Consider the following 16,788-nt stretch of genomic DNA (forward strand, 5'->3'; position numbering starts at 1 on the left):
TCTCTTAATAAAGTCTGTTCCTAGTGTTCCCTTGTAAAGCGCTCTGGGTATTTAGAAAAGCGCTATATAAATCTGAGCTATTATTAATATTATTAGTTTAACGTTAAGCTGCAAGAGATCCTAACTTAACACTGAGTAACAACTGAACTTAACAAGAGATCCTAATTTAACACTGCCTGAAATAATCTATAAAATGCTACTGTAGGTTTATACATCTGTGAATTGTTTAAAATGCTACTGTTGGTTTATAAAGCTGTGAAATGTTTAAAATACTACTGTTGGGGTAGGTACCTCACAAAAAACATGCAGTAATCCTGGTCTCTAAACTGCCTCCCCCTGGCCAGCCGGGGCGCCTGATGGAGGGGAAAGGAACTGGTTGGAATAACGTGTTCCTTCCACGCGCTACGTCCAACCAGGGAAACTCCCCCCTGTCAGGTGTAAAGGAGCAACTTGGACACTCAGGCATGAAGGAAGCATGAGTTCAAGTCCGTTGCTCTCCCCTTGTCCCCCATATATGGGGACTAGGTTGGTCTCCCCTTGTCCCCCATATATGGGGACTAGGTTGGTCTCCCCTTGTCCCCCATATATGGGGACTAGGTTGGTCTCCCCTTGTCCCCCATATATGGGGACTAGGTTGGTCTCCCCTTGTCCCCCATATATGGGGACTAGGTTGGTCTCCCCTTGTCCCCCATATATGGGGACTAGGTTGGTCTCCCCTTGTCCCCCATATATGGGGACTAGGTTGGTGGAGGGTGTGTAGAGCCCAGGATCACATTAGATGATTGACACAGGGGTGAAAAATGGGTTACAAAATCGTGTATGTAAATTTTATATCAAAAAGCTTTTTTGGAATTGTTTATTGTTATGAATATTTCTGACAGTTTTTCCCAAGTTGCAATGTGACATAATAGCTCTGTTTACACAACGCTTTTTTTTTTTACCCCGTCCAACGTTTGTATACTAATTTGCTTTACTTCACTTGCTTTAGCAATATAAACATGCCATTTTTTGATTGATTGATTGAAATATGTATTAAGTTTGTAGAATTACAGTACATTTCAAGCACAAACTCAATTCAAAGACTGTTATCTGTGAGTGGACGACCAAATTAAGCATTACACTTGTTTACAACAGGGTCCACATTGTTCAATTCATCAAAACATTTAGAGACGTACAAATAGACACTTCTATGTAGCTAAAGAACAGAACAGGAATTCATCATAAAGGAAGCAAAAAGGGAAAAGATACATATACAGTGAGGGGAAATGGGGGGGGGGGATTCAGATTTTACAGAGGCCAGTTTTGAATTGCAGCCGTCCGTAGGTGCCCTTTGAGAGCGGTTTTGAAGGAGTCAAGGGATTCACATGTCTTAATGACTGTTGGTAGGGCGTTCCACATTTTGGTGGCATAGGAGCGAAAATAATTTAGTCCCTAAAGCTGCTTCTATTAAAGCAGCTTTACAATTCAAGAATGTTCTATTTCAAAATCGAAATTAATTGTCAAGTAACCCTATCGTCCAAAATCCACCACCAGGCAGGCATCAGTGAACAGACATGGTTCCCATTTACTGTATAGCATCCAGTTCCGAAACAAATTAATTCAGCAGCAGGGACATTTTCACATACGCACCCAAGCACGCAGACAAACCGTTTCCGTGTCCGCTCTAAACCGGATCTATATCTGCACACTGTAAAGCGAATTGCTCCCAGACTAGTGCATAAATAAAGTCACGCTGTCAGCCAAACAGCTAAACTAAGCCACGATAACTTTGAATTAAGCCTAAAATAACGCGTGTCTGTGACAGTCACGTCACTCCAGGGATACCAACACATGTACTGCTTAATGTGAGAGATGACGCCATTACAGTAATAATCAGTTGAATTTAAAATAAACAACAATATTTCTTACCCGATGCACTGTTAGGAGGACGAGCTGCTGCTGTCTGTGTGCTGCTGCTCTCATCATGACCACCAGGTGGCGACAACTAGCCGTGTTGCCAGATTTTAGCTAGAGAAATAATAAGCAATAATAATCAGGTCTATGAAAACATAATAAGCACTTAGAAGTCATAACAGAACCATCTAAACACTACAGCATGCAGAGGAGAAGTCATAACAGAACCATCTAAACACTACAGCATGCAGAGGAGAAGTCATAACAGAACCATCTAAACACTACAGCATGCAGAGGATAAGTCATAACAGAACCATCTAAACACTACAACATGCAGAGGAGAAGTCATAACAGAACCATCTAAACACTACAGCATGCAGAGGAGAAGTCATAACAGAACCATCTAAATACTAGGCCTACAGCATGCAGAGGAGAAGTCATAACAGAACCATCTAAACACTACAGCATGCAGAGGAGAAGTCATAACAGAACCATCTAAACACTACAGCATGCAGAGGAGAAGTCATAACAGAACCATCTAAACACTACAGCATGCAGAGGAGAAGTCATAACAGAACCATCTAAACACTACAGCATGCAGTCATAACAGAACCATCTAAATACTACAGCATGCAGTCATAACAGAACCATCTAAACACTACAGCATGCAGAGGAGAAGTCATAACAGAACCATCTAAACACTACAGCATGCAGAGGAGAAGTCATAACAGAACCATCTAAACACTACAGCATGCAGAGGAGAAGTCATAACAGAACCATCTAAACACTACAGCATGCAGAGGAGAAGTCATAACAGAACCATCTAAACACTACAGCATGCAGAGGAGAAGTCATAACAGAACCATCTAAACACTACAACATGCAGTCATAACAGAACTTTACAAGCTCACATCGCGTCGCAATGTGAGTCGATGTGTTGTGAACTTGTGAGCTTGTAAATCTTTTTGAAATTGATTGAAATATTTATTAACAGTTTGTAGAATTTACAGTACATTTTAAGCACAAACTCAATACAAAGACTGTCAACTGTGAGTGGACGACCCAATTAAGCATTACACTTGTTTACAACAGGGTCCACATTGTTCAATTCATCAAAACATTTAAAGACATACAAACATTTAGAGACATACAAATAGACATTTCTATGTAGCTAAATTCATCATATGGGAAGCAAAAAAGGGAAAAGATACAATATACAGTGAGGGAAAATGGGGTGGGGGGGTGGGGGGGATTCAGATTTTACAGAGGCCAGTTTCGAATTGCAGCCATCCGTAGGTGCCCTTTGAGAGCGGTTTTGAAGGAGTCAAGGGATTCACATGTCTTAATGACTGTTGGTAGGGCGTTCCACATTTTGGTGGCATAGGAGCGAAAAGAATTTAGTCCCTTGTTTGTGCCGAATCTGGGTTGTACATGGTTTGTTGCACTCCCTCTGGTGTTGTGGGTGTGGACTTCGTTTACATTAAGGAAGTATTTAGACAGGTACATGGGTATCTTGGTGGTGTATCGAATCTTGTGGACCAGACCCATTGCAAGATGCTGTACTCTGTCGACGACCCTAAGCCATCCCAGCCTGTCAAAGTGGGCAGGGGTGAGGTGGGTTCGGGGGGTGAGGCCAAGTAGGAGCCTGACCAGTTTGTTTTGGGAGGTCTGGAGCCTTGTTTTAAGGGCCTTTGAGGTGCTGTGGTACCAAGAGGTGGATGCATAGTCAAAGAAACCTTGTACGAGGGCTCCTGTTAAGGTCTTCAAGGTGTTTTTGCTGACCAGTGAGGAGATCCTGTAAAGGAATCTTGTTCTTTGATTGACTTTTTTGATTACGTTGGTGGCCATCTTATCACCGGAAAGATTGGCCTCCAGGATGGAACCTAGGTAGGTAATTTGATCTTTTCGTGTGATAATATTGTCACCCACTCTAACCAAGAAGCCATCTGCCTTGCTGAGATTACTATTTGATCCGAAGAGGATGGATTCAGTTTTTCCCAGGTGTAAGGATAGTTTGTTATCAGCGAGCCAGGTGCAGATTCTACCGAGTTCAGAGCTGAGGGTCTTTTCAACCTGCAGTTTGTTCCTGTCCGAGACCAGCAGTGCTGAGTCATCTGCGAACAGGAACAAGTTGCAGTCACAAGCTGAAGTCATGTCATTAACATATATTAGGAACAGTAAAGGCCCTAGTATGCTTCCTTGTGGGACGCCACAGCTCACTGGGAGGGGAGGGGACAGTGTTCCGTTCACCTCCACCATCTGTTCTCTCCCCTCCAGGTAGGATTGCATCCAGCTCACTGATGTGCTATCAAAACCAATAGCTTTAAGCTTGTTAACCAGTATGGAGTGGTTCACGGTGTCAAAAGCCTTTTGGAGGTCCAGCATGACCATGCCGCAGTATTTTCCAGCGTCCACCTCGTGTTTGATGTGGTCGCTCAAATAGAGGAGGCATGTGTCAGTGGAGTGGGATGTTCTGAAACCAGATTGGAACTCGTACAGCAATTTATTAGTGGCAAGATACTTTTCAACCTGTTCATAGACTATTTTTTCCATCACTTTCGAGATGGAGCTTAGAATAGAAATAGGTCGGTAGTTGCCGGGTTCTAATTTACTCCCTTTTTTGTACAAGGGGGTTACTTTGGCCAGTTTAAAATCTTGGGGGACCTGTCCCTGTTTGATGGAGAGGTTAACTATGTGGGTGATGACTGGAGCTATCTGCTGTTTGCAACCGTGGAATGTTTTCAGTTATTGTATGATCCCCTTCCCCTTCTGAAAACAACAAATACTACAAGACAGGTTTTTAGAACCACTGGTTTAAACAACATTAGGAAACAAGCCCAAATAAGCAACTACACTTTAGAAACAAACAAACAAGCCAACCCACGTAACACCTTTTTTTTTTTACAGGAAAGAACAAGCCCACAATATCGCTTATAAAACCGCAGACATGGCAACCCTATGGCAACATCCTGGACTACACGGTTGAGCCCTATCGGCCACTGTAGTGTAAAATGTAAAAAGGCGAACGCATGTAAACAAACATGTAAGCTATAGTTCAGTTCAGCGTATTAAACAGTTCTTTAATGTAATGCAACCACTGCATACATACAGTCAGTGCGATGAGTATACATGCTGCACACTGCAACACACAGGACAGCTCTTTAATAATTGACAGAAATATTAAATAAAACAAGCATAATTATGGAGAACAATAACGCGTTATTGTTATTATTCGGCCAGTGGAAGCAGCAGAGCCTGAGCAGGTTAGACGTGAGTAGGAAAGGCAGTGTGGATGAAGACATCTCCCACATCGTGTCTCTGCTCAACGGCCAGGAGAACTACTTCACCACCAGCTGCTGCTCTGGGAGGGTTACCGTCATCGATGGGGTGAGAGAGAGAGAGAGAACAGTGTTGTTTTTTAGTCGACTAAAACTAAGACGAAAAATGTTCGTCGACTACCTTTTTCCACTGACAAAAAAAAAGAAAACGAAATAAAAACGAATCTATGATGACTAAAACTAAGACTAAATATACTGACAATTTCGTCAACAAATAAAAACTAGACTAAAATGTTAGGAAGGGACTAGTGGACAAGAGATCCAGTTTTATGCTGGATTGCATGCTGAAAATAGCAGATATACAACCTCACAACGCGTCACGCTGCGACGCGTTGTGAGATTGTATATCTGCTATTTTATGTCATATGTCATTACAACGACATCAAGGCCTGTCAAAACACATTTTAGTCGACTAAATCAACTGTAGATTTAGTCGACTAAAATCATATGACATTTAGTCGACTAAAACTAGACTAAACACTAGAACATTCCAGGTGACTAAAATGTGACTAAAACTAAGTGAAAACTATTCAAGAGACTATGACTAAAACTAAAATAGAACTTTCCTGCCAAAAACAACACTGGTGAGAGAGAGAGACGGATTTAATAAAGCTGTGGACTGGATTCATAGCCTTCTATACGGTTCCATAGTGTAGTTGTTATCACGTCTGCTTTACACGCAGAAGGTCCTGGGTTCGAGCCCCAGTGGAATCAGGCGTTGTACGTTGTTTATGGAGAATCCGATTGATTGATTGATTGAAATATTTATTAACAGTTTGTAGAATTTACAGTACATTTCAAGCACAAACTCAATACAAAGACTGTTAACTGTGAGTGGACGACCCAATTAAGCATTACACTTGTTTACAACAGGGTCCACATTGTTCAATTCATCAAAACATTTAGAGACGTACAAATAGTCACTTCTATGTAGTTAAAGAACAGAACAGGAATTCATCATAAAGGAAGCAAAAAGGGAAAAGATACATATACAGTGAGGGGAAATGGGGGGGGGGGGATCTCAACTAAGAATGCATTTCTAACTGTATTATCAATTCAACTGAAGGCAGTCTGTAATGATTTAATTCACCATGCATTAATTATTCCCCATGTCAATTACAATTTAGGAGTCACTCCTTTACAATTGATTATTGATATATACTTGAGATTCTCCATGCATAGACAACAGCTGGGACTTGAACCCAAGCATCAGTCTAAAGTCTAAACAATAGGCTACTATAAAAACATAATCTGTACAATCTAGTATTTCTCTGTCTCTGTCTCTCTCTGTCCGCTAGGTTCCAGAGAGTACTGATGTCCAGAAACAGAACTGTGTCTGGCTGTTTGTCTCCCACCAGAAATGCCAAGCCGAAGAGCTGGTGAGATCATTTTTCCTACAACATCTTCCTGTCTAGTCTATAGTGGGTCTGATCGAGGGTATAGCTACTGGGACGTAAGTCGGGACTTGATCACCCCGGCTGGGTCACCTGAGTGAGGGCCCGGGGTTTTGACCCGAAACCCTGATGACCTTGGGATACATCACTGAGAAGTGAGGATACGTCCCAGGTGCATCCATGCATGTATGTATTTTGTTATAGTAATTACCTTACTAATAATAATGGTCAAAACAATGTGTGGTGTGTGTGTGTGTGCGCGTGCGCGGTCCAGGTGTCCAGTGTGTCCAGGGCCAGTGGAGACGCCGTGTTGAAGTTCGAACCCTTCGTTCTTCATGTTCAGTGCAGAAGGCTTCAGGACGCACAGCTACTGGTGAGAACTAGAGCTCAGTGGCTCTCTGTCTGGAACAGTGTTGTTTTCGTCGACTAAAACTAAGACGAAAAATGTTCGTCGACTACCTTTTTCCACGGACTAAAACTAAATAAAAACGAATCTATGATGACTAAAGACTAAATATACTGACAATTTCGTCAACAAATAAAAACTAGACTAAAATGTTAGGAAGGGACTAGTGGACAAGAGATCCAGTTTTATGCTGGGTTGCAGATTGTAGATCTGCTATTTTCAGCATGCAACCAAAGTGTAAAATATGTCATTACAACGACATCAAGGCCTGTCAAAACACATTTTAGTCGACTAAATCAACTGTAGATTTAGTCGACTAAAATCGTATGACGTTTAGTCGACTAAAACTAGACTAAACACTAGAACATGACTAAAATGTGACTAAAACTAAGTGAAAACTATTCAAGAGACTATGACTAAAACTAAAATAGAAATTTGCTGCCAAAAACAACACCTGTCTGGAAAGACTTGTTTTGTACACAACTGTTTAGTCCACTAAGACTACTAGACTAATTTCAGATCGCTAAAATATGACAAAAACGAAATGTTTATCTTTTAAAGTATGAAATCAATGTCAGTAATGTTTCTTGTATGTTTCAGTTATTCGTCATATCTGACCTGTGTATTTTTATTTATTTATTAGGCCTACTAGTGAAACTGTATTTTCTAATCATTATGTTCCAATGTTCAATGCAAAGAAAGAAAATCACAATGAAATTGTTAATCACAATTATTAGCGTGACAATTAATCAATTTACAATTTAGGCATTTAGCAGACGCTTAATTACATTAGGCAAGAACAAAAAAGCATGGGAATACATCACATTATATAGAATGCATTTATCCTGAAACACGCGTAAGCTAAGAACATAACTAGAACATATCTACCGGTATATAATGACAATATACATATAATCGTTGACTTAAATATGTAATTGTATCTCCCCTCATAGCGCGCTCACACTTCTCTATTCAATGTCCTTTCTGTCCTCAGCACTCGGTGGCCATCAACTCAGGCTTCAGAAACTCTGGCCTCACTGTCGGCAAAACTGGGAAGATAATCATGGTACGTATCACTCCCTCTGCTCTGAAGATAATCATGGTACGTATCACTCCCTCTGCTCTTGAAGATAATCATGGTACGTATCACTCCCTCTGCTCTGAAGATAATCATGGTACGTATCACTCCCTCTGCTCTGAAGATAATCATGGTACGTATCACTCCCTCTGCTCTTGTCCAAAAACGAGTCAGTTGTTCTGCATACTGATGGGTTTATTGTGAAGCACACAAACCAACGTCGAACTGGTAAACAACAACAAAATATACACAAATGCTTAGAATAACATGGCATAAACAATACAGCATAAAAGCATGAATGAAATAAAGAAAATACAGTCAAATAACATGCAAACAGTATTCAACATACCTTACTGGCTGCTCTACAAGCATAAGGGAATGAGAAGATCACTAGTGTCCATGCCATGAACACAGCGACACAAACTTAACTTCTGCATCACACTGTCAAATGACAGGTGTGCAACCATGTCTCCCGTCTACCTGACATCAGAAGGCCATATAAAGGGTTCCGCATTAGCCAAACAATGGCACTTCCGGTCCAACTTGGACATGTATTGAATAAGCAAACATGAGCAGCAAATAACTTAAATACAAAACAAATTAGGAATAATTGCAGCAGTTACAGTACGCTTTATAGCATTTCATTCTGCTGTTACAGTACAGAGTTCATTTTAAATACCATGGTACGCTTCATATCATTTCATTCTGCTGTTACAGTACACAGAGTTCATTTTAAATACCATGGTACGCTTCATAGCATTTCATTCTGCTGTTACAGTACACAGAGTTCATTTTAAATACCATGGTACGCTTTATATCATTTCATTCTTCTGTTACAGTAGGCCTTTTACAGTACACTTTTACACAAGTACATTTTATTTAACCAATCGTGTGTTGTTGTTTCCCCCCCCCCCCCCCCCCTCCCAGGCGGTTCGTAGCACCCACGGCCTGGAGGTTCCTCTTAGTCGGCAGGGAAACGTCCTGGTTGGCCAGGATTACATCCACTTCCTGGTCCAGGTAGCCAATCAGAAGATGGAGGAGAACCTCAGACGGATACAACGGTCAGTTTTCAGAAAGCTAGTGCCGGAATCTCCGTGGGGTTCGAGTAAATGGCGTGCCCTTAGTTGCAGTGTTGTTTTCGTCGACTAAAACTAAGACAAAAATGTTCGTCGACTACCTTTTTTCACTGACAAAAACTAAATAACTAAATAAAAACGAATCTATGATGACTAAAACTAAGACTAAATATACTGACAATTTCGTCAACAAATAAAAACTAGACTAAAATGTTAGGAAGGGACTAGTGGACAAGAGATCCAGTTTTATGCTGGGTTGCATGCTGAAAATAGCAGATATACAATCTCACAACGCGTCGAAGCGCGACGCGTTGTGAGATTGTATATCTGCTATTTTCAGCATGCAACCAAAGTGTAAAATATGTCATTACAACGACATCAAGGCCTGTCAACACACATTTTAAAGTCGACTAAAATCGTATGACATTTAGTCGACTAAAACTAGACTAAACAATAGAACATTCCAGGTGACTAAAATGTGACTAAAACTAAGTGAAAACTATTAAAGAGACTATGACTGAAACTAAAATAGAAATTTGCTGCCAAAAACAACACTGCTTAGTTGCAACTTTCCCTACTTGCGGCGACTCTGGGGGACGAGGATTTACTCTTCTGTCCATATCGGGTTGCAACTCCGTCGGGGCGGCTAAGCGAATGTTTGAGGTGGCAACTCGTGCGTTTTAGCTCGCTCGGTAGTGTCTCTCGTGGCTCAAGTTTCGCTTGAGACGACAGCCCCTCTGTAACGGTCTAAAACTGTACTTTATCGGCCAATAGAGCGTCGCAGTCCCTCCCCCCTTTCAGAACAACGAGTGGCCCAGGAAATGAATCCCAATGCATTTTGTCCCATAGGCATTTCTTAAAGTATTTATTTAACCCATTTTGACCTGAGATCAGATTCATACGAGGTTTCCACTGGACACACACTGGTCTGATTAACCCATTCTGACCTGAGATCAGATTTAAAAAATGTCAGTCGTTCTTCGATTTTTCAAAAATAGCAGACCTACAAGCTCGTATCGCGCCACTCGGTGGCGCGCTACGAGCTTGTAGATCTGCTATTTTTCAATAGCTAAAGCATGACATGATGCTAACACCAAAATAAAAGACCTTTTAAGCGTCGTACGAAGCCAACTCTTGTCGTGACAAATCATGACAAAACACACAATATTTTGGACCAAACAAATAATTACAAAGAAGAAAAACAACAAAAAAAGTGTTGCAACCTGCCGTTTTTTTTTCCTACTTTCTAATTCTTTGTTTGGCCCGAATTTTTTGTGTGTTGTCATGATTTGTCACGACAAGAGTTGGCTTCGTACGACGCTTAAAAGGTCTTTAAATTAATACTTTAAGAAATGCCTATGAGGAAAAATGCATTGGGATTAATTTCCTGGGCCACTCGTTGTTCTGAAAGGGGGAGGGACTGCGACGCTCTATACCAGTAGGAGGGGGCGTCATCATTTACTCAAACCCCAAGGAGATTACACACTATTGTTTCGCAAACCTGTGTCGTTGAATGTCCTGGTTCAAATAAAAAGTTTAAATAAATGTAGAAGTATTTGTTCCCTGGCTCTGCAGTCATTCTGGGTCATTCGTTCCTTCCATACCGTGTAGGTTCTACCAGAGTCTGCAAGCGGCCCTCTCCGTGGAACTACGACAACAAGAACTACAAATCCCCGACACACGGGAACTACAAATGGCAGGGACAGAAAACGGCGACGCGGCGGAGGAGGAGAGGAAAGAAAGGAGTGTGTACAAACGAAGACGGAGGAGAGGAGGACGGCAACGGCAGAAAGATGGACACTGTAGTCCTCCTGAGCTGGAAGACTGTATGGATTTATTCACCTAGACCACTAGCTTGACTTCATGTCAACGACTCCCAAATTGATATGTAGCCTATTTGGATACATATCTGAAAATATAGAAGACAAGATTTATTTATTTTTGAGGGGCGCTAGCCCCTCCCATGTCCAGCTTTGAGGGTCTGTGTAAACACAAACATTGAAGACAAAAGTGAGGACGCAAATTGTGATTGGCCAGAATGAGATGGTGTATGATCATAAGAGCGCCCCTCACTTCACACAGGTGTGATTTTTCTTTTATCTTCTTTTCTAAAATAGTAGATGCACAAGCTCACAGCGTGTCACAAAGTGGACGCACTGTGAGCTTGTACGTCTGCTATTTTCGAATAGCCAACATATAAACGGAGAAAGTGGTTAAAATGATTGTGACGCTATGTTAGCTACTTTTGCTGAGGGCCACCTGGAACCTGATGTTGACCAACGACAAGCAAGTGCCTCCGAACTAGGGATGTTAATAGTTAATCGGCGTTAAGACATTAGTCAATAATAAACGTAACAGTTAATAATGAATCGAATTCATCGAAACGTCTCTGCTTTTGCATGCGATGTGACAGACAAGACTATTCCTCATACTGTACAAAGATGCCATTGCCTGCCGCCCTGCATCTCAAATGGTCACATAAATATTTGATTAAGGAATATAATATGCCTTTTGTATTCTTTCAGCAAAGTGTAGATTTGGCTAATCGATCGATAAGCTTATAATAACGTATCAACTATCAATCAATGCATTAATCCATAATCCCCATCCCTACTCCGAAGTCATTCTACAATGAAACCACCTACAACTACAACCAGTGTTGCTTTTGGCAGCAAATTTCTATTTTAGTTTTAGTCATAGTCTCCTGAATAGTTTTCACTTAGTCTTAGTCACCTGACTAAATCTACAGGCGATTTAGTCGACTAAAATGTATTTTTGCGGGCCTTGTTGCCGTCATAATGACTTATTTTACACTTGCTGAAAATAGCCGATCTACAAGCTCACAACGTTGTGAGCTTGTAGATCAGCTATTTCCAGCATGCAACCAAGTGTAAAATGACTTATACTGGATCTGTTGTCCACTAGTCCCTAACATTTTAGTCTAGTTTTTATTTGTAGACGAAATTGTCAGTATATTTAGTCTTAGTTTTAGTCGTTATAGCTTAGTTTTCATTTAGTTTTAGTCAGTGAAAAAAGGTAGTCGACGAACATTTTTCGTCTTAGTTTTAGTCGACGAAAACAACACTGACTACAAACTACTAATATGACAATGAAACCACTTTACAAACTGTGAAGAAGCTCTGGAAGAACCAGGACAATTAACCATGCCTATTGCCTACCCATACCACTTATAATAGCATTAAAACTATTATGTAAGTGTGCTTCACTTTGGCAGTTCCCTGCTTTGGTTTACTAATATAAAAAGCATGTCATGGTGATCCATTCTTTCAGTTCCCTGCTTTGGTTTACTAATATAAAAAGCATGTCATGGTGATCCATTCTTTCAGTTCCCTGCTTTGGTTTACTAATATAAAAAGCATGTCATGGTGATCCATTCTTTCAGTTCCCTGCTTTGGTTTACTAATATAAAAAGCATGTCATGGTGATCCATTCTTTCAGTTCCCTGCTTTGGTTTACTAATATAAAAAGCATGTCATGGTGATCCATTCTTTCAGTTCCCTGCTTTGGTTTACTAATATAAAAAGCATGTCATGGTGATCCATTCTTTCAGTTCCCCGCTTTGGTTTACTAATATAAAAAGCATGTCATGGTGATCCATTCTTTCAGTTCCCCGCTTTGGTTTACTAATATAAAAAGCATGTCATGGTGATCCATTCTTTCAGTTCCCCGCTTTGGTTTACTAATATAAAAAGCATGTCATGGTGATCCATTCTTTCAGTTCCCCGCTTTGGTTTACTAATATAAAAAGCATGTCATGGTGATCCATTCTTGCCTCATTATGCATTGGCTCGGTTCTATCATGCAAAGACAAGACAAGCCCACCAGGGGGAGCTGTTGAGCCAAGAATGTGTGTTTGGTACATTATTATTTCTCCATTGTAACAATGCTTCTTGGAAATAATTGTTATACCACCGAAAAAGCCTGTTCATTTCCCGTTTAACCCATTAACCCATTCTGACCTGAGATCAGATTCATACGAGGTTTCCACCGGACACACACTGGTCTGATTAACCCATTCTGACCTGAGATCAGATTCTAAAAATGTCAGTCGTTCTTCGATTTTTCAAAAATAGCAGACCTACAAGCTCGTAGCGCGCCACTCGGTGGCGCGATATGAGCTTGTAGATCTGATATTTTTCAATAGCTAAAGCATAACATGATGCTAACACCAAAATGGGTTCCCGTTCAGAATGGGTTAACCCATTAACCCTCTAAGACCCAGCGTTGCTTTTTAGGAACAATTTTATTTTAATTAATTACTAAATTATAATTATTCTTTTCTATTCTTTTTTCACCTAAACGTCATCAGTGATGTTCATTGCAATGCCATTGGTCATGATATTTGCATATAAATAAAAATTCACACAGATTAAAAATGTCTGGACCCTAATAAAAGTAAGTAAAATAATTGTAATATATGTTTTTTTGTGATCATTAGAATGTCTAGAACATGTTTTATTCATTATTTTGAAAGATATCCCCCAAATGTAAATTATTAATTTATTGTATTATATAATTATTATACATTTTTCATCAAACTTATTTTTTTTAACATTTTTTAGTCTTAGTCCTAGTAATACAAATTAGTAGTAAGGTTGAAATCTATTTTTTGCAAGTAGAAATTAATGCGGGAATGTTTGCTTTAAAAATATATATTCAAATATTTGCACTTTTGTATTTTCTCTCAATAGCGTCACAAGCTTGTAGATCTGCTATTTTAGAATTGCCAGAGTTCTTGTTTGACCCTTGTTTTGAGCTGGCCCAGGCAGGTGCCAATTGATTTAATTTGGTGACATTACATAAATACTACAGCTATGTTGTTATGCTAATCTAATACAAGATATATGAATGTGTAATTCAGGTCATAACAAAAGCAAGAAATAAGAGTTATTTTTGTGACTTTTTCATGTTATCTCCAGCGGCAACCAGTCCAGGGTTTATTTTAACAAATAAATCAAACAGATTCTTATCGGGTACTGAACCTAATCGGGTCAAAGCATTCATAGATAGCTATTACAAAATACATACAGTACATACATGGATGCACCTGGGACGTATCCTCAGTGATGTATCCTGAGGTCATCGGGGTTTCGGGTCTTCCACCATCATCATACCCCTCACTCAGGCGACCCAGCCGGGAGTGATCAAGTCCCGACTTACGTCCCAGTAGCTACCCTCCATCAGTCCCATAATCCCATTAGGGAAAAACCAGGGCCTCACAATCCATTCCTCCTGAACTATACTCTGCCGGGACTGGGAGGTACCATTCTGGCACATGGAAGGACTAGGCTCTGTGGGTTGACACGTGTCCGGGCCCCTCCTACGTCTCACCAGGTCCACTCCTGCTCTCACCAGGTCAGGCCCGGTGCGTTGCACCAGACTCCTCCCAGCACCAGGCCCCTGTGCGTCGCACCAGACTCCTCCCAGCCTCCCAAACATGTAACAGATGACATGGCAGTCAAAGAGTGAAACATTAGACATGAATGAATGGTTTATTTCAGTCTTAAATCATTTACAGGGTTAATTACAACCAACCTTTCAGAGAATATTTGGACCGAAAAACGAGTAGGCTGAAGCCATAGCTTATAGTGACCACTGACTACGCTTTTTTTTATATCTTGTAATTTATATAATACAAGTAATAACAAAAACAAACAATAACTATTTCAATTGTATGTACCCCGATACAACTTTGTCCTCGTCGATACCAAAACCCAAACCTGCGTATGGGTCGATAGAGAGTACCCATACGACATCACTGTGTAATTTAACCAATTTAGGCCTGACGTCGAAATTTAAGTCCTGAAAGTTTTCTGAAATACCTCATGTTTCTGTGTCAGTGGAGCTCAATATTTCATGTCAAAAATGATCTGTAATTAGGCCACCGACCCCCCATCTGAAAATATGTTGTTCCAGGAACCCCTCAGAAGCAAAGATTTCAGTTAAAAACGTTCGCTCTGAAAGAATATACAGTCAAAGATTTGCGAAATTTGTAGATCTGCTATTTTTAAATGGCTAAAACATAACATAAGGGTTCCTTGAGGGGGTTCCAAATGATAATATCTTTTATATAAAATTGGACCATTACAGGACCGTAACTCTTGAGAGTTATTACATTTAAATAGTTTGAGAACGACTCATCTAGGATAAAAAATAAAAATAAATCCATTACTAAACGTTAAAGAGCAGCTACAAGTTAGTAAAGTAATGTCAATAACACAGTATAAAACACAGTAATGCAACATAAACTGAAGCGTTCAAAAAATATTACTGTAAATGACTGTATCACCATGTGATAGCCTACGACGTTACGTGGTGTCGGACATTTCATCGACCGTCATACTCGCCGACACCGATGGTGGCGTTTTATAGGCAGTATCGCCAGCCGATATACTGGTATTGGCCTCAGAACAACTCTAGTGTAAATGGAACAAACTCCCATCCAGGAACACACGTACATATTATTTTTGCGAACGCAGTGATTGGGAACACAGTGAGCACTAACTATGAGACCTAGCAGAACATGTGTCTTAAAAACTTAACTTAAAAAAACTTAAAGGACAACTTTAGTTTTTTTCAACCAAGGTTCATGTTTTAGGTTGTTATTAGAGAAACTAAAAGATGAGTGTTCTTTTTTTTTTCATTTGCTGCTTTCTTTCGTTTTAGGGATTTTAGCTGTTTCTGACAGGGGGGCAGGGGCATTCGAGCATGGGGCTAAATATGTATTTTTTTTACAACATTTTATAGCGATTTATTTTTTAATGATTTACTATAGTCCTAATAAACCCCTGGAAATTTCATCTGGCCACAAAACATCACGAGATCTACTGAATCTGTCAAACTGACATTGAGCCTATGACACACAGTGTGGCTTTCACATTCAGTAGATCCTGTGATTTATTTGTGGCCAGATGTAATTTCCTGGGGTTTATTAGGACTATAGTAAATAATAAATAAATAAATCTCCATAATATTTTGTAAAAAAATACATATTTAGCACCATGCTCGAGTGCCCCCGCCCCCCTGTACAAAACAGCTAAAATCCCTAAAACGAAAGAAAGCAGCAAATGGAAAAAAAAGAACACTCACCTTTTAGTTTCTCTAAGAACAACCTACAACATGAACCTTGGTTGAAAAAAACTAAAGTTGTCCTTTAACTAAAAAAAGAAAATTACAAAGAAAATGTAAAAAGAAACTTAAAAAAACAACTTAAAGAAAACTTACAAAAAAACACACGCACACACGCACACGTACACACACTAACTTTTAAAAAGAAAATCTTAAAAGAGCTGCGTTTCGCTTCCCGCGTTCGTCTTACTTCGTGTACAGTCGATCCAAAGTGGAGAAATGAAATGCGTAAAAATGTACTGTAAAACATCTACAGTACATTATTAGTACACATGTGCCGGGGCCAGACAGTAGCACGAATACTGGACAACTCACCCCGGTGCGTGCCCGTTTTTCCTCCCGGAATTTTCCCCAGTGAGGGGGATAACTTTGTAATATTATAATTGGCTGTTTGTATTCTTTTTGGAAAAATATAAAACAGATACTCCTCTGGAAAGGCTATATTATTTTACTT

The 16,788-nt window shown here is 40.0% G+C and overlaps 1 protein-coding gene across 1 annotated transcript; it reads left to right on the plus strand.

Moving 5' to 3' along the window:
• The first annotated feature begins 5,064 nt into the window (after nucleotides 1–5,064).
• On the plus strand, nucleotides 5,065–11,818 carry tyw3 (tRNA-yW synthesizing protein 3 homolog). Its single transcript, XM_083781116.1, has 6 exons — nucleotides 5,065–5,280; nucleotides 6,530–6,610; nucleotides 6,900–6,998; nucleotides 8,026–8,097; nucleotides 9,037–9,170; nucleotides 10,797–11,818. The coding sequence occupies exons 1-6, from the start codon at nucleotides 5,095–5,097 to the stop codon at nucleotides 11,029–11,031; spliced, it is 807 nt and encodes a 268-aa protein (XP_083637242.1). The 5' UTR covers nucleotides 5,065–5,094; the 3' UTR covers nucleotides 11,032–11,818.
• The last annotated feature ends 4,970 nt before the right edge of the window (nucleotides 11,819–16,788 follow it).

This window comes from Protomyctophum parallelum (genome assembly GCF_964188405.1).
Source record: "Protomyctophum parallelum genome assembly, chromosome: 14".
Taxonomy (NCBI): domain Eukaryota; kingdom Metazoa; phylum Chordata; class Actinopteri; order Myctophiformes; family Myctophidae; genus Protomyctophum; species Protomyctophum parallelum.

Bases quoted from the DNA above. Each gene is read 5' to 3' on its own strand.
- tyw3 (XM_083781116.1), top strand. From the start codon at position 5,095: ATGGAGAACAATAACGCGTTATTGTTATTATTCGGCCAGTGGAAGCAG. The intron at 6,999-8,025 runs GTGAGAACTAGA...TTCTGTCCTCAG, and splicing joins TTCAGGACGCACAGCTACTG to CACTCGGTGGCCATCAACTC. The intron at 9,171-10,796 runs GTCAGTTTTCAG...CATACCGTGTAG, and splicing joins AACCTCAGACGGATACAACG to GTTCTACCAGAGTCTGCAAG.